The 25,208-nt window shown below is 38.1% G+C and overlaps 1 protein-coding gene across 2 annotated transcripts in view; it reads right to left on the bottom strand.

Annotated features, from left to right (window-relative positions):
* Window positions 1-4,611: 4,611 nt before the first annotated feature.
* Window positions 4,612-25,208, bottom strand: part of LOC120523589 (apolipoprotein L3-like) — a 45,001-nt gene continuing 24,404 nt past the window's right edge. For both annotated transcript variants that reach the window (XM_039745023.1, XM_039745013.1), the window contains exons 3-6: window positions 19,807-19,887; window positions 16,256-16,295; window positions 11,088-11,139; window positions 4,612-7,447 (exon numbers count right to left, since the gene is read on the bottom strand). In XM_039745023.1, the coding sequence (XP_039600957.1) occupies window positions 6,655-7,447; window positions 11,088-11,139; window positions 16,256-16,295; window positions 19,807-19,887 (966 nt within the window). In that variant the 3' untranslated portion in view covers window positions 4,612-6,654. The remainder of the gene's footprint in view (window positions 7,448-11,087; window positions 11,140-16,255; window positions 16,296-19,806; window positions 19,888-25,208) is intronic.

Genomic DNA, 25,208 nt, shown 5'->3' on the forward strand with positions numbered 1-25,208 from the left:
TCAATGGCCATTTCACTTGCTTCTAGTGAAATTTGAAGCATTCTGGAATCTGACTAAGTGTGACCTTTGTCTAGTTGTGACCTGATGACTTTTTGAGGGTGACCTGATCAGTCATTGTTGTACCAGGACTTTGTTCAATTAAAGTGCTTCTGATTAACGTGCTTGGTAAGTTGCAAAGCTTCAGTCAACATTCTGGTCAAAGAGATGTAAAACACTTTTTCTAAAAATGCACAAGATAAAACGAGTTTTCCCATTTCAACAAATGTTATGTTTGCTTTTTCCATCTGTAATAATAAGTGAATTAAAATTGTAGACACCCAGCAGTCAATAAAATCACAACAACTTTCATTTAAGTGAATATCTGTAGAAAATAAAGTTTAATTTTATTGAAATATTATGAAAATCAGTACCATTTACATATATAATTACAGTTATATTAAGGCAACATGCTATTAATTAATTTTTAAACATTAGATGTTCCAGTTCTTATTTCTAATTTCCAATCCAAAAAATAGAAAATTAAGAAAGAAGAGAAAAATACAGAAATGTCTGCAACTACACTGGAAGTGGAAAAGCAAAATCTAGAAGGTCTCCGTAGTCCAGTTACTTTGCAAAGATGACAGTGAGTAAATTTAGATTTTTACTTAGTTTATGGAACACAACATATTCATAAACTTGCCTGAAACAGAAGGTGACATACAGTAGGATTATTCCATGTAAGCCAAGAATAAAAACGTAGCATAAGCAATCATTGAATAGGACAGTCAGTTTCTCAACCTAACCCGAGTTTTCATAACAGTTTTAATCGTGCGCCCCCCTAACATTTTTTTGAAATGTAGATTCATATTTTATTATACCTACTTAACTTTTATCGACAATTATCTAACTCTATATTTATTGTTCTAGTATCAGAATGTAGTTTAAGTTAATTTGTTTTGGTTTCAACAGATGTTTTTTTCATATTTTTGATTCTTGTTTTCTTTTTTTCACTTCTTCGCGCCCCCCTTTTTGTTACCTAGCGCCCCCCTAGGGGGGCCCGCCCCACAGGTTGAGAACCACTGGAATAGGACATTTATGAAGAATGGGAATTTAATTCACAGAATCTACAGACCTGCTGGTTAAAAGAATTATTTTCCTTTAAACATATATTACAAATATTGGGAAATTTCTTTTATCCAAGCATTTTTGGATCTCACATTTTCCATTCCAAAGAAATGAAAGTAGGAAACATAAGAGATGAGCACAATAGGCAAGTTTTGATTTGCATGCAGTTTGAAGAATCACTGTCACTAAAGTTAATTTTGCAGTTTATTTTGCAGAACGAGCTGACTAAAGGGTCCCACTGACCCTTAACTAACTGTCAAAAGGGTCCTGCTCCTTAAAACATCAATCACTCTTCTGTTTTTACCTGGGTTCTGTTCTTCCACTGGGTAATGCATATATTTTGTACTACGCCAGTAAACTCAATGTTGTTTATGTGACAGTCTACATACTTTTGACTTGAAAATACACTGAAACACAACATCAAGCATACTGACGTGTTTTCTGCAAAAACAAATCTCATTTCATGGGAAACCACCCAACATTACTTTCAAGCCCCTTTTCTTATTTGAGGATATGCACACTTCCAGTGATTCACTAGAGACCCTTATTTAAATATGAAATGATCGGCAGAGATTGGCTGAATTAATGCAAGAAAATGCTTCCACAAAGGAATTAAGTGCCTTTTTTCTTATATGGCACAGATTTCGCTGTAAGCAAAAGACAATTTATTTTGCGATTTTTTTGCAAAGCACAGAATGTTTACGTATATTGTTTTGCTTATCACTAGTAAGTATCTTTTGTAAATTTTATAACCTTGACACACTTTGAATACTAATGAGAACACAAGCAGAGAATTGAATTAAACATGATAATTAGCATCTGGTAACCTATGATTAGACTCTGCAGCAATTTGCCGTTTCCAAAAGAAAGGCTGCTTTAAGTCCAGTAAGCTTCTTTGATTTTCTAATAGCAAAATTCTTCAAAAAACGTAACATACAGAGTATATAATGTGCTATAATAAATTGAATGGATACATTGATAATAAAAAGAAATAAAACATATTTTTACTTGTAATTAAAAGCTTAATTTACAGAGTAAGTTATCATCTGGAAAGTTTTCAAAAATCATCTCAATCTCAAAGCTTCGACATTTAGTTACTGAATCTCACAACCTTTTGTGTGATGAAGTGCGCCTTTATTTTTATTTTAAATGTACTTCACTTTAGTCTCCACTAGGTGTCCCCAAACGTACTGTTGACTTAGGCAATGTTCACCAATACTAGGAAGAAGAACCAAACTAATGGTCTGAATCAAGATGTTTTTCTGTTACAAAGTTAAACTCTAAAGAAGGCATTGCAATGCACTTTAATTACATACGATGTGATTGATGGATATTTGTGTACTTTGTCACAGAGAGAGTAAGGTTCTGTCTTAAATGAACTTCCTCTTAATTTCTAATGGGTGTCTTGTTATGTGTACAGTGAAAGTCTTATTCACGTGGTGGTTGGCAGGGCAAGTAAGAACTTCACTGCAGTCTGCACAACTGGAAATACTATAACTACTACTCCTACAATAGTATGTGAATAATTACTTAAAATGTTATATTGGTTCTGCGGTGGGTTGGCACCCTGCCCAGGATTGGTTCCTGCCTTGTGCCCTGTGTTGGCTGGGATTGGCTCCAGCAGACCCCCGTGACCCTATTCAGATTCGGGGTTAGAAAATGGATGGATGGATGGGTTATATTGGTTAGATTTATTCATCCCTTAAAAGATGTGTATACAGTGGAAGTTAAACCCACAACCCTAATCTTTAAGGCTGATGGCTTAGCCATTATGCCACTGCTGTTTCCCTATACTAAGTATTTACTTAATGCTTTCTTCTGGTTCCCCCGTTTAAATCATTTGGATCATCATAGATCACCAGCTCTGGGGCATTTTGAACACTGTCAGTACAGTAAGTGCTCGTTTGCTCAGAGTGAACGTACAATTCTATTCTGTACAAGGATGGAGTGCCACATGCAACAAAACAAATCTAAACAAACCAGAGTTATGTTTAAAGAAGGCATCAAGAGTTACAACGTGTTGACTGCTTTCTTGTCGCCAGTATGACAACGAGGTCTAAACTAATTAGTGACCACAATGTCACAACCAACTCACCGAAGGCATTTCTATCAGTATGGGCTTACAGGGGTGTCGGACTCCAGTCCTGGAGGGCCGCAGTGGCTGCAGGTTTTCATTCTAACCATCTTCTTAATTAGTGACCAGTTTTTGATGCTAATTAACTTTTTTAGCCTTAGCTTTCAATAGCTTGACTCAGGCCCCTTAGTTGTGCTTTCCTTAATTAGCAGCCAGACATTAATGAGACATAAAACAAGCAGGACATGACCAGCTCACCAGTACCCATCAAACAAAATCTGAAAATAAAGATGAAGGTCTCAGTAAGGTTGATTCCTCAGGTTACCAAAACATTTTAGGAGTTCTTAGAAAAAAACAGAATATCAACAGTTTTGGAAATGTCTGCTGTGGCAAAAAGAGAGCAGCAACAAGCCATGGAATTGAATAACGGGTTTAATTAACAGCAAGAATCAACTTCTCATTAAGGAACTGGTTGGAATTTGAAGCCCCAATTTAGCTGGTCATCTGTTGGCTCGTTTTATGTCTCATTTCTGTTTGGCTGTCATTTAATGAAGAAAAGAACCAATTCAGAAGACTTAATCCTTAAAAACAGGGCTATTAAAATAGAGCGAAAAGAAGTTAATTAGCAGTGAAAACTGGACACTGATTAGGAAAAAGGGTTAGAAAGAAAACCTGCACCCACTGCGGCCCTCCAGGCCTGGAGTTTGACACCTGTGGTTTAAAATGTGAAGCAGAGACTGAGTGAGACAGGAAGGTTAAGAGCTTTTCCATCAATCTGTTTTTAAAAAAGGAAGTGATAACAGGAGCTGAGCTATTTACTAGTGGAAAGCAGCATACCGGACCACCCTAATACTCCTCTCAGGTTAGAACAATTCTATCATCCACCTTCAACTTTTTTTTCCCCTAAACAGGCAATATCTCATGTCTTTTAATGAAGATTCTCCAATTTTACAATTCCTACTCTACCTGGCCCAGCTCATCTGTAATAAGTCTAAACATGGATCTTGTCAGTTTTAATTTACAGCACTGAAATGTGCCTTTGTCTTGCCAGTTCAAGGGTTTAATTTAGTCATGTTCGCACAAAACAAAACATGAAATTTACCTCCTCAGCTGCATCCAACAATAGTCAGTCAGTCATTATCCAACCCGCTATATCCTAACACAGGGTCACAGGGGTCTGCTAGAGCCAATCCCAGCCAACACAGGGTGCAAGGCAGGAGACAAACCCCGGGCAGGGTGACAGCCCACCGCAGGGCACACACACACCCACACATCAGGGACAATTTTAGGATCACCAATGCACCTAACCTGCATGTCTCTGGACAGGAAACCCACTGAGACAAGGGGAGAACATGCAAACTCAATGCAGGGAGGACCTGAGAAGTGAACCCAGGTCTCCTTACTGCGAGGCAGCAGCGCTACCACTGCGCCACCGTGCCACCCATCCAACAACAGACAGGAATAAAATTTAAAAAAATAAATAAATCGAGACAAGACAGGTTAAAACTTACACAGAAGTTCTAAAATATTGACATCATTTGAAAACAAATTCTGTGATAACTGCCTCTTGTACTCTGATGGTATGTTTTTGCCTTGATATGATACATATGAAAATCTCTACACTTTGGGAAGTTTTTATTATCTCCGATATTCCTTATTAAAAAGATGTACGGCACTGGAAGAAAGGAGTTGCTGGAGCGATTTGTGTGGGTTTTTAAAGCGACTCTCCTCCCAGATTTACTGAATTTAAATTCATCGGCTGAGACGATTTCCAGATTTTTCAGCATTGCCCCCTGACACACACTTACCAAACCATCCACAGTATGTCAGTTCCTATAATTTCAGCTGCATCTTTGGTAATCTGCTGGAGGTTTTTTTTAAAGTTTGGTTTGTCAGACTGCTAAATTGAAGCTGAAAGCGTTGACAGAGTGGATCACACTACGATAAAAGGACAGCACGAGATCCTTGTTGACTTTAAATAGCCTGAATTAATGGAGGAGACATAAGAACGGATTGCATTTAAAGTATATATATATTTTGTATTAATATTCCAATTAAGATTATTATCTAGGATAGCTTCTAAGTATTTATATTCAGGCACTATTTCTACCTCTCCCTTCAGAACAAAGATGGGTGAATTTGAAGATTTCTGTTGCTTAAAGTCAAATATTATTTCTTTAGCCTTGTTTCCATTCAGTGTAAGATGTTACTTATTGCACCAATTTATTAAACAACCACTAAAGTAGTGGCTTTCATCCTCCCTAGACATGCATCCTGTCACTATGGTGTCATCAGCGTACAGGATAATGGAACAGCGGTCAGTGTTCCTGTTTCAGGTCACTTGTGTACAGTGCAGATGGCAGTGGAGACAGAACACAGCCTTGAGGAGCCACAATATTTGAGAGAATTACTTTTGAAAACTATCTTTGCCATAAATGTACATAAACTAATGCCTTTGCATTGTTCAATAAACCAGTAATTATTTAATTGATTATACAACTAAAATAAGCTTTTGTATATGCACAGTTTAGGTTTGAATGACACTTGACTCATGAGCGATATTAGACCGAGTGGCCTCTTCTCATCATCATTTTTCATATATTCTTACTGTCTGTGTCATTTATGTGCTCTACAGGAATTTTTGGAGCTACCACTTATGGCATCTCACCTTTACACTGCTATGTGTTGCATATGAATTTTCAGTTGCAGTTCTGGAAGAAATGTAAGTTTTCTCTTGATATGCTCCTGAATACTCTCAATAAGCAAATTAGGATTACATCTCATATTTTTCATGAAACAAAACACATTAAGCTTGTGTAGTTTTGCTTCAAATACACTGTCACCACAAAAATGTAATTTGTGATTCACCTGGTGATTATATTTATCTTATATCGTGAATAAGGTGAGAATTCAATTCTGGTAATTCTCCAAATTGTCTAACATTTTGGAGCTAACAGCTTGAATAGCATTCACATGACATTTCCAACTGGGAAGCTAGTATTTGCCATCCACCTTATACCACATGATGGTCACCATAATAGACTTTAATGTGGTTGACTTGGTGATATGTAATGGTGCTCCGAGTGAACAAAGATGCCTAAAAAGGTCTAATCAATGTGGATGAAGGATAAACTCAGGCTCTTCTAACGTATAGTGTGATAAAGTTAACACCATCCTGCCATTTAATTTGAGGGATATCTACAGTAGGAACCTCAATGACAATGCCTTAGGAAACAATCAGATGTTCATTATATAAATCTCACACCCAATGGCATCCATCAAAATGACAGCAATGTTCTCAGCTGGCACATTCTTGGGATGAGCGATAAACACATCAAAAGATACCTCTAAAAACTGATTCTGTAACACCGTATAATACCTGAAAAATGGAAATGCTTAAATGACCAATTTCTCCAATCAAAAGGATTATGCCTATGACTGACTACAAAATAGTGATGTTTGTACAGAATACATATCTAATAAGGCATTAATTCCAGCTCCATAGATATTTCCAGTTCATCCCGGATTTTACTCAACTGCAACAGACCCTCCTGCAGTTCGTCCGCCACTTCACGGACTTTTTTGGCAAATTCAGTCTTGGCACCTTTATGCAGGTCCATGGAGTCTTTTGCAATAAAGAAGACATCGAGACCCAGGAAGAGACCCGCTAGTATGCCAGTTGCCACTCCTGCAATTCTAACTGCTCTGACGGCACCCCCTGCTACTTGAGCCAACTGGACCACTCGGACAATTTCAACAATATTGGTGAAGCCTTTGCTAGCTCTGGCACCTGCTTGGAACATGTTTTGTATTTCAGGAGAACTCTTCAACTTGTTGATATTCTCTATGCCAGTGTTAACAAAATCCATACATTCTGCCACATCCTTAATGTGTTCTTGGTAGCCCTCTATTATTGCCTCTACTTTTTTTCGATCCATAGAAGTGTTAACAGTATCAGAAATGTTGGCTGATGCACTGCTCAGACCACCTGCGGTAGCTACTCCTAGACCAACAGCGGTGACTATAATGGAAGCTCCAAATGTAAAGGGAGTCAGGATCAATCCCACAATAGTTGTAATGCCTCCTGCTGCACTCACAGCCCCTCCAGCGATGCTGGCAATGGTCGCTCCCTTGTGAAATTTGTCAACGCCATCTGCAATGCTGCGTAGCTCATCTATGTACTTCTGTAAGGCTTCAGCTCGGTCAGCAAAGAGTCTAACAAAAAGCAGAAGGGCCTTGTACACGTCATATGTAGTGTCTTCATACTCGCTAGAAAAGAAATAAAAATTAAATTCAGTTACCTACATACTATTTTGTGACAAGTGGATGAATAAATTGAAGAAAGTCCTATATGCTATATTGGATTAATTTGTTCCATACATTTAAACGTTTTGGGAAAAGGAGCTGATTCTAGTAGGGACATAAAGCAACAATCAATATCACAGAATTACATAGCAAAAACATAATTTAGGATATATTTTGCAAATTATTAAAAATAAAAAACTGAAATATCTCACTGGCACACGTATTTAGACCATTTACTCAGTGCTTCACTGCAGCCCCGGTGTCAGTAGTTAATGCCTAGAGGCTTGTTGGGTTTGACATGACAAGCTTCACATACCTGGATTTGGCAATTTTCTCCATTCTTCTCTGCAGACCCTCTCAAGCTCTGTCAGGCTGGATGGAGACCATCAGTGAACAGATATTTTCAAGTCTCTACAGGGACGTTCAATTGGGTTTAAGTTCGGGCTATAGCTGGGCAACTCAAGGACATTCCCAGAGTTGTCCTAAGCCACTCCAGTGTTGGCTTTGTTTTGTGCTTTGGATTACTGTCCTGTTGGCCAGGTCTGAGGTCATGAGCACTCTGGATCAGGTTTTTATTAAGGAGATCTTTGTACTTTGCTTCATTCAGCTTTCCCTCAACTTAGTATACTTCCCCAGGCCGTGTAGCTGAATATCAACCCCATAGCATGATACTACCACCACCATGCTTCATTCTTGGAATGGTATTGCACTGGTGATGAGTAGTGCCAGGTTCCCTTCAGACAAGATACTAATCTTAGTGTGCAGAATTCCCTGCTTCATGCTTAAGCTGGGCAAGACACGCCCCACAAGGCTATTGTACATGCAGTAACGTGCACACAGACTCTACCTGCCTTTTTGCATTTTCAAGTTATAGTTTGCTGCTACCTTTTGTAACTGTGTGTTGTGCGTTACTGACAAAGTAAGTTTGTTCTCCTTTTTGCAGTGTTCATTGTAGCTTAATATCTTACCCAATATTGCAACTTACAGTATATTAATGTTCAAATATACAAATGCTCTCTTATGGCTATGTTTACTGTTCACGAATGAACATATATGTTAAATTTGTGCACTGTTGACCTTTAAGGAGAGATGTGCTGTAATTTACTTTGCTCCATGATGTTAAAATATGTTGATTTTTTTAGTATTAAATGTAAAATGAATGTCGTCTTGGGCATTGCGCTGTACCTTTTCTGGTTAATAGTGCCACCTGTTTGTTTGCTTAAAGAATATGTAAAGGTTGAGGAGCTGATGTTTAACATTGCTTTTCCTGAATACTACGTAATAATGTTCCGATTTGACATTTAATCAGTTATGTTCATATAAGTATTCCATTTGTTTTTGTGTACTTCTTGTATTTACTTATTTCTGTTTAGATACCACACACACTTACGTATACACATCTATTAAAGTTCTTGAAGCAAGCTTGAAAAAGGGCGTTATCTACTCTCTGGTGTAGCTGCAGTTCTTTCTATCTGAAGAATTAGGCCAGCAGCTGTACAATCAGCTCAGTAACGTGCAACTGTCCCTCACACTTAGTGTCATCAGACCAGAGACTCTTGCTTCTCACAATTGGAGAGTCCTTTAGGTGCCTTTTTGCAAACTGAAAGAGGGCTTCCACGTGTTTTGTTTTACTGAAGAGAAGCTTCTCCCTGGGCACTCTGTCATAAAGTCCAGACTGATGGATTGTTGCAATAATAGTTGTCCTACTTGAAGTTTCTCCATTCTCCACATGGGTTCTCTGGAGCTCAACCAGAGTCATAATCAAGTTCTTGGTCACCTCTCTTACCATTGCCCTTCTCCCACAATTGTTCATTTTGTCTAGGCAACCAGCTCTAGGAAGAGTCATGGTTATTCCAAACTTCTTCCATTTAAAATTTATGAAGACAGCTGTGCTCTTGGGAACCTTTAATGCAGCAGGAATTCATTCGTAGCCTTCCACAGACCTATGCCTTGATACAATCCAGTCCCTAAACTATGCAAGAAATTCCTTCAGCTTCATGATTTGGTCTTTGCTGTGATACACATTGCCAGCTGTGGGACCTCATATAGAGAGATGTGTCTCGTCTAATCAAGTCCAATTAATTGAATTAACCATAGGTGGATTCTAAATAAGGTGCAGAGACAGCTCAATGAAGATCAATAGAATGGGATGCACCTGAGCCATAGTTCAAGTGTCATAGTAAAGGGTTTGAATACTTGTGTCAATGTCATTTTCGTTTTTTTGGTTTTTTTTTATTTTTTTGCTTTTAATAAATTTGCATACATTACTAAAATCTTGTTTTTATTTTGTCATTCTGGGTACTGAGCATTGCTTGATGTGGGGAGAAAATTAAATGTTTTTAGCACAAAGCTGTAAGATAGCAAAGTGTGAAACAAATAAAGGGATCTGAATACTTTCTTAAGGTGTTGTAGGCAAAAAACAGGCTGAAATTCAAGTTCCATCTCCTGGAGTCACCACTGTGCCACTCTGAGCAAAAGTGAGTGCCCTACTAATTTTTAAATTAGTTTTTAAATTTGATTCTATGAAAACCAGAAGCCAAAGTAATGAAACTATATCTTTTAACCCCCCTTTTTAAATGCCCAAGCATCCACCTGGTTGGAGTAGAGACTCTGAGGCATCCTACTCTGTTGGGCCCTTGAGCTAGGCCCTTAACCTAAAAAGTTGCTCCAGGGATGCTGTACAATGGATGATCCTGTGCATTGACCTCCAAAGGTTATGTAAAAAGACATTTTTTCCCTTAAGGAAATTGACTACAGGTGGACTTGAAACAAAGTGCAGAAACATCTCAAAATTGATAAAGTATATCAATTTAATCCTATTATTCATTTGAGAGTTGCGGCCAGTTAGTATTGTCAATATTGAGCACAAGCCAGAAACCATCTCTGGACAAAGCAGCAATGCACTTACACAGGACCACACTCACCCTCAGACATGTCCAATTACGAACAACCAATTAGCTAAACATGAAACTCTAAACTTTATACACAGCTCCAGCCTACACCAACCTCAAATCACTCAATGCATTAATTAAGCGAAAAACACCTCTTCCTACAAAAAATATAAAAAGACATATATGCCCAAGGTATGTCCAACATCTAGAGGCTGTTTACAAATGAACTTATAGACATAATTAAAATGTGTAAAATTAAATTTCTTTTCCATAGTCAAGGATCATTCACATACACACACACACATGCACTTCCACAAAAGGGTTAGATAAGAATCACCAAAAAACTTAACACTCATTTGTCCTGGGGTGTGAATTTGTAGATAAAAAATGAATTCAGGTACTGATTGTGCAAACTCCACACAGATAATGTCTGGACATGAACAGTCGTCCTTGGACAAATATTTTCAACCACATAATTTTGCATATTTTCTTGACTGTAGATTGCTCAAGAAAAATGATGACTCTGGAAGTTTTGACATTTTCAATATATTTAGATTACATTAATAAAGGGAAAGAATAAGTTTTAATTTAGACATTCATAAATTACATCAAGTAATATACACCAACTCCAGTTTTATTGTTAAATCCATCATTTTTCCAGACGCATTTACGTTCTGTAAATAATGAATCATGTGAAGAGTGTCTTGAATTACCTGACAGCTTTTTTATTGTTGGAACCTTCATTAGATCTCAAGTTGGCACTCCCTGTAGGAAACACAGTGGGAAGTCACAGTTAAAAACACAGTAGCCATCACTGAGCAGCTCAGAGCAAAGCCCCCTAGTTAAAAATATATTTAAGAAAAATGTTGCTATCAATATAAACATATTTTAAAATATGCTACTGCCTACTCCATTGGGCCCTTGCGCAAGGCCCTTAACCTGAAAATTGCTCTGGGGTGCTGTACAATGGCTGACCCTGCGTTCTGACCCCCAAAGGTCATGCGAAAAAACAGTTTCTGCTCGGGGTTTAATAAATTATATCAAATAAAAAAAGCAAAAAAATCACAAATCAAGGATAAATATACTACAATATATAGCACAGTTCCAAAATATATTACAAATAATGTAAATTATTGAAATTTTTGTTTATTGCGATATATTTCTAAAAGTATAAAAATGTATTTCTCAATCTATTTTAAAACAGGAGGATGACATGCTATAAATCATATTTATTTTATGATCCTTTTAAATACACTGTAAATTCTAGTTAAAGTATACTATACAATTTATTTTAGAATAGATAGATATTTCAATATATTTTAATGTATTTGTGTCTTTTTTGTATAGAATCTTTTCACTTAAAGACATTTTGCTTAAGAACAGATGCTTTCATATTATTGATATACATTATTTATAGCACAAATTGTTAGCATGACTACAGATTTATTATTTATTTTTAAAAACTAATAGTGAAGAGATACACTCGATGCAAGGTAACCCATATAGTTCAGTGTGGATGGAACAACTGGAAGAAGGTTATCAGTATGGTGTGATCAAGGAATTTTTGTGAAAGTTAAAGGTAGAAGGTAAAGGAAGTTTTTATGTCTGTAGTAAGACCAGCAATGATGTATGGAGCTGAAACGTTGGCAGTAAAGAGAAAGCAGGAAAAGAAGTTGTGACAGAAATGAATATGTTGAGGTGGATGTGTGGAATTACAAAAAAGAGCAGAATAAGGAAGGAGACAATCAGAGGTACTACAAAAGCGGGGCAGATATTTAAGAAAGTACTTGAAAGTAGGTTGAAGTGGTATGGACATGTGATGAGGAAGGACAAGGAATATGTGGTCAAAAGAGTAATGGAAACTGAAGTATAGTGGAAGAAAAAGCAATGGAGGCCAAAGCAGTGGTGGATGGATAAAGTAAAGAAGATTTGAAGGAAAAGGACTTAACTGGCAAGTAGGTGCAGGACCGAGCTGTTTGAAGTAGACTGATTAAGCACATCGACCCAAAGATGAAGTGGAAGAAGCAGCTTGTTAGTGCTTTCATTTATCTAAGACAAATTTGAATTACAATGGAGAATGTCCTCTTTTGAGAACATTGCCCATATTTTTCATGGATCGGAGCAAATATGTGCTTCACAATCCTTCTCTTTTTCTCTAATTTATGTCTAAACATTATATTAACACAGATACTTCATGATGAACATTCATCATTGTAATTAGTAATGGAAAGCTGGTGACTCCTAATCACCTCATATTTTAAGAATTTGTCTTGAAATGTCAAAAAATTTCAAGCATACTGTACATGTTTCAGAGTGGAACGAACAAGACAATTAATTGGATTCTTTGGGATGCCTGCGTTTACCTTTTTCCTCAGGTAAAAACAAAAGCCATAAATGATCCTCCCTTCTCCATCTTCCTTCTTCCCTGATTGGTATCATTTCTTCTTTGCCTCCATCTTAGCCTTTATCATATCCTTCTCTACTCTGTTCCACCACAATGTCCCTGTCCCCAGATAGACTTCTTCCTGTTGTCCTGCCCAACACCTCTTCAACTGGTCTTAGCTATTCTTCTCCCACCATTCCCCCACATTCTCAAATGACTACACTTCATTCAAAATGTTCTCCCTAAACCTGTTCTTAAGCCTTTCCTGTTTTAATCTCCACCACTTTATCCTTGGTGCTGCTTACTCTGATTTTTGTGTCCTGCTGATTCTGGTCTCTGAGTCCATCACCACCACTTTATGCTGCACTGTCACACTTTCCCCATTTATGACCTTAAAATTCTTTATCTCTTTCAAATGAGATCTTCTACACATTATAAACTTTATTTGACTGTCCCTTCCTCATCTTCACCTCCTATATACAGTACGTTACCTCTTTCCTTTTCAGTGGCATTTCCAATGAAGGCTAAACAGCCGGGATGTTGTGTCTTTAACCTTCTTATCTTTTCAGTGTGAAAATAACCTTTAACTTTTTTTCTTTGCAGACTCATGCTGATGCAGCCCTTGACTAACCTCAGATGCATCATACTCATTTGCGAATTGGAGGACTGTTAAAATCATTTTTCCAATTTGCAACCATGCATTTACCACATTATGAATGTGCAGCAAAACCCTCTTTAATTTCACAGCAAAATCTATTCCGGTGTGCCATAAAGGTTTGAGATCAAAAATAGCAGAAATGAAAGGATGTTTAATGATGAAATCCATCAATCTGGGGATGCGCCCAATCCAGCTAGCAATGGGCACGAGGCAGAAACAATCCCTGGACAGGGCATCAGATCATCGCAAGGTGAATATAATCACTCACATACACTCGCGTCATTTTAGTGTCACCAAACCTGCATATCTTTGGAAGGAAACCAGAGCACACTGAAGAAACTCAGCAGGAAATCATGCAAACTCCAGACAGGGAACAGAAGGAACGCGACTCCCTGCGAGAAGACAGTGCTACCGCTCCACCACCGCGTCTCCCCCATGTGTGTAATTATTAACAGTATTCATTATTTAAATGAAATTAACAATTTATCTGTAAAATGTAACATACATAATTTAATGCATTTCATCATGAAAGTGATATCAAGTATAAATCTAAGGATTCTAAATGTGCAGAGAGTTGGAGTATCATAAATTTAATGTTCTGTGTGGTGATCTATTACTGTTTGCTGCTGCTGTCAGGTCAGGAGGAAGCCCCAGAAGCTCATAGCGATTAACAACTGGGTCGATTTTAAGATGACATTTTCGACGGTCTGCTTTAATGATAAAGTAAACTATAAGATTAAAGCTGAAATTTCCACTTTAATCATAAAATACACCTTAATTTTTTTCTCTGTGACTCAGCGCTGTACATTCTGTTGCTGTCATTACGATGGGGAATATGCGACTCTTGAATATAAAAGCACCACAAATGCATTTGTATGGTGGCATTTTGCTTCACCACATTGAACCATTCATCAAACATCGAAGCGTGCACACTGATCCCGGAGGATCCTCAAAGCGGCTTTCTGTCACATGTAGACAGTAAACAGAAACTCTGCGGTCACGTTCCAACTTTTATTACACTGACTTTTTGCTGGGACTGCAACTCGCACACACGCAGCGTTAATTTCTGAGGACCTGCTCAGAGGGCGCGTCAAATGAATGCTGGGAACGTATGGCAGCCATGATGCGTGCACGTATGCGTTCTGAGAGTGAAGTATAAATGAGCCCTTAGTTTTAAGGGCAAAGATAGCTCATAATCCTTAGGTGGGCCAATGTCAGATACCTTAAATTCTGTTATATCTGTTAAATTAGACAGTAATTAATTTTTTATCTTAAGCATTTTCAAGCTATTTTTTTAAAGAGTTCAGACAAGTTAAGGATAGAATGTCACTGATGACACTGCTATTGTGAGCTGCATCAGAAGTAGACAGGAGGAGGAGTACAGGAAGCTAATCAAAGACTTTGTTAAATGGTGTGACTCAAACCACTTACACCTGAACACCAGCAAAACCAAGGAACTAGTGGTGGATTTTAGGAGGCCCAGGCCTCTCATGAACCCCGTGATCATCAGAGGTGACTGTGTGCAGAGGGTGCAGACCTATAAATACCTGGGAGTGCAGCTGGATGATAAATTGTTCTGGACTGCCAATACTGATGCTCTGTGTAAGAAAGGTCAGAGCCGACTATACTTCCTTAGAAGGTTGGCGTCCTTCAACATCTGCAATAAGATGCTGCAGATGTTCTACCAGACGGTTGTGCCCTCTTCTACCCGGTGGTGTGCTGGGGAGGCAGCATAAAGAAGAGGGACGCCTCACAAACTGGTGAGGAAGGCAGGCTCTTTTGTATGCATGGAGCTGGACAGTTTAACATCTGTAGCAGAGTGACGGGTGCTAAGCAAACTCCTGTCTATCACGGAGAATTTACTGCATCCACTGAACAGTGTCATCTCCAGGCAGAGGAGTAGCTTCAGTGACAGACTTTTGTCACTGTCCTGCTCCACTGACAGACTGAGGAGGTCGTTCCTCCCCGACACTATGCGACTCTTCAGTTCTACCCAGGGGAGTAAATGCTAACATTACTCAAAGTTATTGTCTGCTTTTATATGCATTTTTATTACTATTTAATTTAATATTGTTTTTTGTATCAGTATACTGCGGTTGGATTATGTGAATTTCCCCTTGGGAGTAATAAAGTATCTATCTATCTATCTATCTATCTATCTATCTATCTATCTATCTATCTATCTATCTATCTATCTATCTATCTATCTATCTATCTATCTATCTATCTAGAAGGCTTATTCTTAATCAAAACAGCCGTCATGATGCCATCAAACACCAAGGGCATGTATCTGGAAAGAATGCAGTGTCCTTGCAAGATGTGGATAAAAAAAATATTTAAACATTGATTTCTAAACTTTAAAAAAATATCACAGAATACAAAAATGACAAAGTTAACATAACCTTAATGAACTCCAGAACTTACTGGCCTTGCACATGAATTCAAAATGGAGAATCTCCTGTCCTTTGACAGCCCAAAAACAAGATATCTGGTATACTGGCTGGCTGTGGTTGTCTCCATAAGCACAGCCACTAATCAACAGTCCAGTTATCTCCTGCCTAAAGCTCACTGCTATCAGGATAGGTTCTTGCTCACTGTAACTCTGTTCTGGAACATGTGACTATTGAAAAATTAAGGAAAGAGGGATAAAAAGCTTCCTTTTTAAAAAAAAATATGACATAGTAATATTCTTAACTTTAGATCTCCAAACCTAAGATCTCACAATTCTACTTATTATTCCTAATGCATAGCAAATAACTTATTAAAATGTTACAGGAAGAGACAGAGTATAAGCAAACAAGCTGTTTAAAACTGAGTTGTATTATAAATGCATACACTACCTTTTTTGGCATCCCACCATTCATAAAGGTCAGTACTTTCCTGAAAGAAAAATCACATGAGGGAAAAATATGATCATTGATATAATGAACTGAAATGATTGCAGTGGAAACACCAAAATGTTACTAAGTGTCACCACAACCTGAATAAAAATACCAAAAATCTTTTATTATAGAAAGAAGAAAAAAGTTTTGACTTAACTTAAAGAGTACATGTGAGGGATGAAGAAAATAAGAAAATGAACAACATCAAGCAAAAAATTAAATCTTGCAGACATAGCAGGTTCAGGCTACAGAGTGACTGGAATTACCTGGAGGTGTAGAAGTTTCCGAGTACCACCAAGGACTGTCCTAACCTTCACCTTCTGTCTCTCTCACACTTCTTTTCTCTTTACCTTTCTAGCTGAGTGCCTTCAGTAATGTCATCCTCCATTCTCAAACTAAATTTCACTCTTCCATTCTATTCTTCACTCCCCATCTTTGTCACACTTCCAGGACATTACTGAAATCACTTCTGGGATCAGTGGTAGGTCTTTTTGATTGTGTTGTCCTTCAGAGCTCCTAGTGGCTCCCGAAATCTTTGCATCACTGTTTATTGACCTGACATTAGGAGGTCCTTGGTTTATCTTAGTAGCAGTACATGTGTTGTCCCCTTGCATTTCTTACTTTATCTGAAATGTTTAGGTACCCTTTGCAGCTTTTGGGTCTCCTGCCCTTCACAACAGGAATAAGAATCTTGCCTGTTCCAGCTCAAAATCACTTGCCTTCAGGACTCACTGTGCCCCTGATGGCTGAAGTATATAGCTTTGAATGCCACACCTACTAAAGCATTTTGGAAAATGGACATCCTGTCAAAGCTATTTGCTTTAGAACCATGTGGTTTGCAGGATGTGCTTTTTAAAAATATCACTGCGTTTTGAAATTCTCTCATATAATTCCTATATTTTTCTGAGATTTTTCATGTAAGGAGGACTTAAATTTCAAGTTAAGGTAATTATTCCCTGTAATCATGAAACCATGCAGTGATGCAAGTTGATTATTACTTGTAAGTACTAATTAGTGCTATGCTGGTGTTCCCTCCAGAGGACACATGGTATCAGCTAAAATCTCTTCATGTTTCACTGATATTGCAACTTGGGTGACGAAACACCAACTCCAGCACAACCTGGTGAAGTTGGACCTTCTTGTTATCCCAGATCATCCATCTGTTTAGCACCCCATCTCTACTTGATTTAGTTTTTTTATCTCTTACACCTGCCAAGTCAGGAAGCAACCTTGGGGAGTTCATTAATGACCAGCTGTCCTTCAAGGACCATGTTGCTCCAGTATCTTGGTCTGGCATATTCACACTTTAGAATATCTGCAAGATCAGACTGTATCTGATAATATTTGCAGCACAACTCCTGGTCCAGGCTCTGGTCTTGCTGTGGCTGGAGTACTGCAACACTCTGCTGACAGGAGCATTAACATGTGGCACCATGCTAGAACTCAATATGTGCAGTTACAGGAAGACAGTGTAGTGATCTGAAGAGAGGAGTGACACATGCCCGTTTCAGCTGTTTCAACACTAGATGCACTATTGCATTCTCAATCACCTCTAGTGAAACGGCTTGTGTGCAACCGGCTGAGAGGGGTATGTGTCACTCATCTCTTCAGATCACTACACGGTCTTCCTGTAGCAGCACATGATAATTCTAAACCTTGATGCTTGCCTACAGAGTAGTCAGTGGGCTTTCACCTACTGTATATGTATGGACACATTTGTGATTCCCTATACTCCTTCTTAACTTCTCAGGTCTGCCATTGAACAGTGTCTCATGATGCCAACCCTACGTGGTTTCAAATTTCAGTCCAGACTCTTTTCATGTGTAACTCCTGGCTAGTAGAGTGAGGTGCCCACCTTCATTTGAAACGCTGACTCCCTCAATGTGTTGAAGAAGACTCTTGTTTGACTTTTATCTAAGTTAGGTTTTGTAAATCTGGGAATTGTAGCTTGTCACTTATATTTTGTATTGAGCTATTCACTCGTGGTAATCCATTTTGTACCCATGTTCTTTTACTCTTGTCCCTAAACAAGATGCTACTCGAATACGCTGACCTCTTTTGTAGGTCACATTGGATAAAAGTGTCAGCTAAGCAAATAAGTGTACTGTAAATGTGAGTATAATAATTTCGCTGTACTCTGTACACATGACAATAAGGACCTTATCCACCTTAATAAAAGGAGAAATGTTTGCTTGTCTGTACAGTTGCTATGTCTCTGTTATATTCAATTTGGTATGGGATTCATAAAAACAGTGCTAATGTTTGAGATGCACCATCTGTTGGAATGAAAAATGCCACAAATTTTAATACTACATGCATTGTCAAATACATTCCAATAGATGTTGCACTGTAAATGTTAACACTAAATGCAGTGAGGTCTAGACTGATTATTTAGATTTCAACCCATCTTAGATGGTCAGCACAGCTAGTAAACCTACAAAGCTACTGCTTTCTCAAGTCATGAGTGGTGACTGTTTTGAAACACAAGGTATCTGAGGCTTATTGCGAGATCAAAAGGAAATAATCAGAAGATAATAACAAGAACCAAAAACAGTACTCAGGAAGGAAGGGTCAAAGTTAGGAGGTTCAAAAGAAAAGGGAACTAAAGCACAAGGGCAAAACAAGAGTCAAAGTCTAAGCAGAAAAGGAGTTTAAAAATGACCAGGGAACAGAATCCAATGTTAGGTCCTACTTGGTATAGAAGTCAACTATCGCTAATAAAGAACTTGATTTTGAGACATGGATCTACCACAAAGTAAAGTAAACAGAAATTGCCATCATATTTATACTGTCACCTCCCATGACATCAAGCACATGACAATAGCAGTCACGCAAGGCATCTCACCACTTTGTGCAGACAAGGGAAGAAATTTGATGAGAACAAAAAAAATGTAGCTGTATTAAAATAATTCAAAATGATCAATAAATCCATAAAACAGGTATGATATAATAAAAAACAAATGCACCAAAATACAAATATTAAACATGTTAACTCTTTCAGTGACAGGCTTGAATAATGTATAATTAATAATTAAATTAGAGGTCACCATGTGTGTGAATTAATGGACAAAAAGTAAAAAAAAAAAGAAGAAAAATTAAACAAAAGAAGAAGATAATATTCTTAAAGAGTCTGAGTCATCTGCCTTCTCTCTGGCATCTTTCTGCCTTTGTTTCAAGCTAGATATTTTAAGCACTTTGAGCTACTGTTTGTATGAAAATGTGCTATATAAATAAATGTTGTTGTTGTTGTTGTTGTTGATTTCTAGGTTCTTTGAAAACAGAATTACTTTCAATGTCAGCATTTCCAGTTTTTCAATAATATAACAGTGATTACATGTTTTCCCTCATTTGGGGATAATTGTGCCCTTTTTATTGGTATCATTTTGACCAAATATTTTGCAGCCTCTATTTGTAAACTTTTTTTAGTGCATTAAATGGACGAGGGTGCATTTATTTAGACAGTTTTTGCTTTTTACCCACCAAAAAATTAGAATTGAAGTCCATCTTACCATAATGCATAATTCTTGCCTACTCATTAACCATGAGGTTTCTTTTGCCAAACTGCTGATCTGGTGCAGTGCAGAAGGACACTGTGAATGCATAAGCAGAATAGACAAAATTAAAAAAGTCACCAGGAATGAAAGACCCACAGAGACTTGCAACCAACCCCTGCCATACCCGTTTAAACAGAAAATGGAACCACCAAGATGCAGCAAGAATGGCTACATGTAAAAAATACGTCTTCCAAAACACTTTCATTGCATATTGTGACATGATAGCACCACCTTGGCCTTGTGCTGATCCACAAGAACACCAAGGATATCTCCAATATGGTTTTTTTTAACCAAAAACTCAAGGAAGTGGTGATTAGAGGAAGAGCCATGTATCTTAGACATAAGAAAAGCAAATCATTTAGCCATAATCTAGGCTTACCAGTGAAGGGTGACAAACTCGTCTTTAGGTAGTGGGTGGCTCTTCTCTTTCCCAGCCCCAGATGCCTCCCCAGAACCTCTGTTCCACTATCACTCTTACTTTGTTTCTTCTCTAGCTTCACTTCATCCCTACTTGTGAAGATTTACCTCCAACTGACTACTCAGTTATAGACTCATCTGGTTTCTAACCCGATCAGACTGTTTGGGTCCGTTGTGTGGTGTGCTAGGATCTTGTACTATTGATTCATTCATTAATTTGTTTATGCCACCTGTGGCTTAGATCTGCTCTTGCTTTCATCTGTATTTGTCTGGCTCCTCTTTATGAAGTTGACCAGAATTTGGTGCACATCAGTTTGGTGTTGAAGCTTGTCTGAAGAAGCAAGATGGAGGTGTGGAATGATAGCAGATTTCTGAGACGCTCCAAAGGTGTTTATTATTTAAATTGAGGGGTTACTATTACCTGATGTCTTTTTGTGGGTTTCTGCTTAGTGTTCTCTGCTTTCAAAATAGCTTACAATGTGAAGTAGATTTAAAACGCAAGAATTTACAGACAAACTATGTTTTGTGATCCGTGAGTACCTTCATTTCACAAAAATACAGCATGTATTCTTTGCTTTTCCATGTGGCAGAAAATGCAATCATTAAAGTAGAAACTAATACCAAAATACCAGGGGTTAATCAATTGGGCAAACATTTGTTAAAGGTACAAAAGAAGATTTAATTATTGGGGGCCAGAAACTCATAAACATATAGTCTTAATTCTTTTGTGAAATTAAGCCTTTCCTTTATTTTCAATTAATTCCCATCCTATCTTTAAACATAAAAGAGTGACTGCCATATCACATCATTATACTGAAACAATGCTGGAACAGAGAAGCTTTTGTAGATACCAGGGTTATTCTAACACAAATAACATCATCAACAATAGGAAAGAAAAAAATACAGTTACAAGCACAGATGATAATATTCTGAAAATGCCAAAGATGTTTTGAATATCTGTCAGTAGGCCTTAATGTAGGGCCTCACAGTAAGGAGACCAGGTTTCACTTCCCCGGTTCTCCTTGCATGGAGTTATTGTATGTTCTCCCCGTTTCTGCTTGGGTTTCCTCCGGGTGCTCTAGCTTTCTCCAACTGCCTAAAGACATGCAGGTTAGGTGAATTGGTCATGCAAAATTGGCCCCTGTGATGGACTGGAACCCTGTCCAGTGTTTGTTCCTGCCTTGTGCCCTGTTATAGGTAGGATAGGTGTCAGCTCTCCCACCTGCAACCCTTTTCTGGATTAAAGTGGTTAGAAAATAACGTCTTTATGTTGACTACAAACTTTTGATAAGTTTATAATATGCCACTGACTACCATGCATTGATGGTCCCCTGTCCCAAAAATGTTCCAGAAGAGCTACACTTTGCTCGCCAAACCCCCCCTCCCCCTTTTGCTCACGTTGTGAAGAGGGGGGCTGAACGCACCCCAAGGAGACACGGTCGCTCCGTCAAAACCCCCTCTTAAATGGTGATACAATGGGAAACAAATATTGTTTTTTTTTACCTCCTCTTTGCTCGATCAGCTGCTGGCTTGGAATGGAACTCCATGTTTGGAATTACATTGTGACAACGCAACGTATAACTGCCTGTGAGTGAATATTGTTTTGTTTCTCTCTAAAAGAAATGTGTCTGACAATAGCATTCACACAAATGAGAAATGATTTCTCTCATAGGATTTCGCTTTCACCAAACAACAAATCTTAATTCTCGCAGATACACCTCTTCATTGGGAAGAAACACTACTATTTTATTCCCTGATGGCAACACAAATTATACGATCTACAAGTCCCCAATTTAAAGTTTAAATCTGAACAATATATTCAATCTCATTTCGCTGTTCTGTTAGTTCACCGAATAATAATTTCCGTTTGTTTGCAATAATGCAATCTTTACTATCCTTTTTTTTGAGACTTTCGAATTTTCGTACGTCCATTATCTCTAACCTGTTCTGCATGTGTACCGCACCAACATTTTTGAATTCTTTATGACATTCTACTTTGTCATCTGCTCTTTGTTTCATTTCTGGCCCCCAGGCATGGTTAAATCTCTTGGTACAAAGTTTCGTCTTGCAGGACATGAAAGTGTCTCTCTGAGAAAATCACGTCTCGTCTCCTTCCAAGATTTTTTTTTATAATAGAGAAATAAGGAATGACTGAAAGAAGAGAATTTCTTTTCATCTATCCCTTCATTAATCTGTCTAACTCTAACTTATGGTTGCAGTGAGTTGCCGCTGATTCCAACCATATTGGGTGTATGAAACTACTCTGGATGGGATGTCAGTGCTTCAAGGGAAACATATTCTCTACTGATAGACTCTAATAGTCTACCATTATTAGGATTTGTGTGGAAAACTGTAGTAACGTAAAATTGTTCAACCTATTTAATCCAATGGACCATTAGACAGGAGCAAAACCCAGAGGTGTTGATAAGAAAGCAAAAAACCTACCCTGAGACCCAATATTCAGACCTTTTGTATAAAATCCTAAGCCATGAGGTCAGATGAATTGCCCGCAGAGCTTAAACATGTTATTGTGTGAACTGGGGAAGGCTACAAGAAATTTAAGTAACCTCTGTAATTCTTAAAGGAAATAAACTGGGAACAATAATGTCTCTTCCTAAAGTTGGTCAGCCAGCTGGCTAATTTGAGCAAATGGAAAAGAAGGGCCTTGGTAAGAGAAGCGACCAAGAACCCAATGGGCACTCTAGTTCAGCACTTAAGAACTTGTGTGGACATGGGATAAACTTCAAGGAGGACAACCATAACTACAGCACTCCACTGGGCTTAATGGCAGTGTGATCAGATGGAAGTTTCTCCTCAGTAAAAGACACATGGAAGAGCTTACTTGGAGTTTGCAAAAAGGCACCTAAAGGACTCTCAGATTGTGCAAAACATTATTCTCTGGTCTGATAAAGTCGACATTGAACTGTCTGGCCTAATTGCAAGCTTCATGTCTGGAGGACAAAAGGCAATGCTCATTACTTAGATAGATAGATAGATAGATAGATAGATAGATAGATAGATAGATAGATAGATAGATAGATAGATAGATAGATAGATAGATAGATAGATACCTTATTAATCCCAAGGGGAAATTCACATAATCCAACAGCAGTATACTGATACAAAAAACAATATTAAATTAAAGAGTAATAAAAATGCATGTAAAAGCACACAATAACTTTGAGTAATGCTAGCATTTACTCCCCTGGGTGGAATTGAAGAGTCGCATAGTGTCGGGGAGGAATGATCTCCCCAGTCTGTCAGTGGAGCAGGACAGTGACAAAAGTCTGTCACTGAAGCTACTCCTCTGCCTGGAGATGACACTGTTCAGTGGATGCAGTGGATTCTTCATGATTGACAGGATTTTGCTTAATGCCCGTCGCTCTGCTACAGATGTTAAACTGTCCAACTTTACTCCTACAATACCTGTATAGCCTGCCTTCCTAACAAGTTTCCCCAGCACACCACCGCGTAGAAAAGGGCACTCACCATAACTGTCTGGTAGAACATCTGCAGCATCTTACTTGCGCAATAACATTCCAACAGTGAAGAATGGTGGGGACGGCATCATGCTGTGGGGTTGTTTTATTTTCTATTGTCAGGGACTGGGAGACTAGTCAGGATTGAGGGACAGATGAACAGACCAAAGTACAGAGATATCCTTGAAGAAAATGTGCTCCAGAGGAGTTAGGACCTCAGACTGGTGCTAAGACAACACAGGAGTGGCTTAGGGACAACTCTGGGAATACTCTTCAGTGGCCCAGCCAGAGCCCAGACTTAAACTCAGTCAAACCGTTCTGGGGAGACCTGAAAGCACCTGTCCTCCGATGGCCTCCATCTAATCTGACAGAGCTTGGGAGGATCTGTAGAAAAGAATGGCAGAGAATCTCCAAAACCAGATGAATGAACCTTGGCATGTCACACTCGAGAAGACTTCAGGCTGTAATCACTACCAAAGGAGCTTCAATGAAAGAGTGAATAAAGGGTCTGCATACCTGTGTATGTGTGATATTTACGTTTTTTATTTTTAATGAATTTTCAAAAACCTCTAAAGTCCTGTTTTCGCTTTGTCTTTGTAGGGCATTGAGTGTTGCTTGATGAGGAAAAAATTAATTTAAATGATTTAAGCACAAGCCTACAACAAATAAAAATATGTAAAAGTGAAGGGGTCTGAATATTTTCTGAATACACTGCAGTATATACTGAATATAAATATATAAAGAGGGATGCGCTCTGTCAAAGAGTGTAGACGCCACTGCTCATATTATGATACCAAATGTTGTTAATGCTTACTTCAAAGTAGTATAACTGAGAACATACATTTAACATTCACAAGCCACATATGTGACATCCTGTCCATAAGGGTTTCTCTCTTCTCTTTATTTTTCCTGGGGTAATCATCGATGTTCCTTGACAGCAGGTCAAGAAAAAGAATAATGGACAGAAGTCTTCTGCTTCTATACTTTACAATATGAAATGAACTGAAAAATTTTTAAATTATACAAATGTGAAAAAACACAACTCATCTAATCCTGTCTTTGAAATTTAAATCTTTTCTAAGTGAATATCAGTAGTTTAACAAAGCAGGATGGAATGGAGTCTCTAAATGGCCACACTGCTTCAAAGTGAACAGCTCTACTAAAACTGACAGCAAAGGTTCAAGTCAGGTGATGTTGCTTCTCTGTACTGAAATGGCCTTTTCTAGATATGCATTTCTCAGTTAAAAGTGAAGGTTCAGCAGCTGATCTCTCCAACCACCGTTTTCCGTTTGGTCATGATGATGAAATTTCAAATTGTGGCTTTTGCGATGACTTGAAGAAAAAAAAAATAACAAAACAAAAGAAAAAAAAAACTTAATATGATACTACTGTATCATCACAGCAAATTGCTCATTAAGAATGCCAAAGTGAAAAACAGCACTAACTGTTTTTCATTTGCTA

This window comes from Polypterus senegalus, chromosome 1 (assembly GCF_016835505.1).
Source record: "Polypterus senegalus isolate Bchr_013 chromosome 1, ASM1683550v1, whole genome shotgun sequence".
Taxonomy (NCBI): Eukaryota; Metazoa; Chordata; class Cladistia; order Polypteriformes; family Polypteridae; genus Polypterus; species Polypterus senegalus.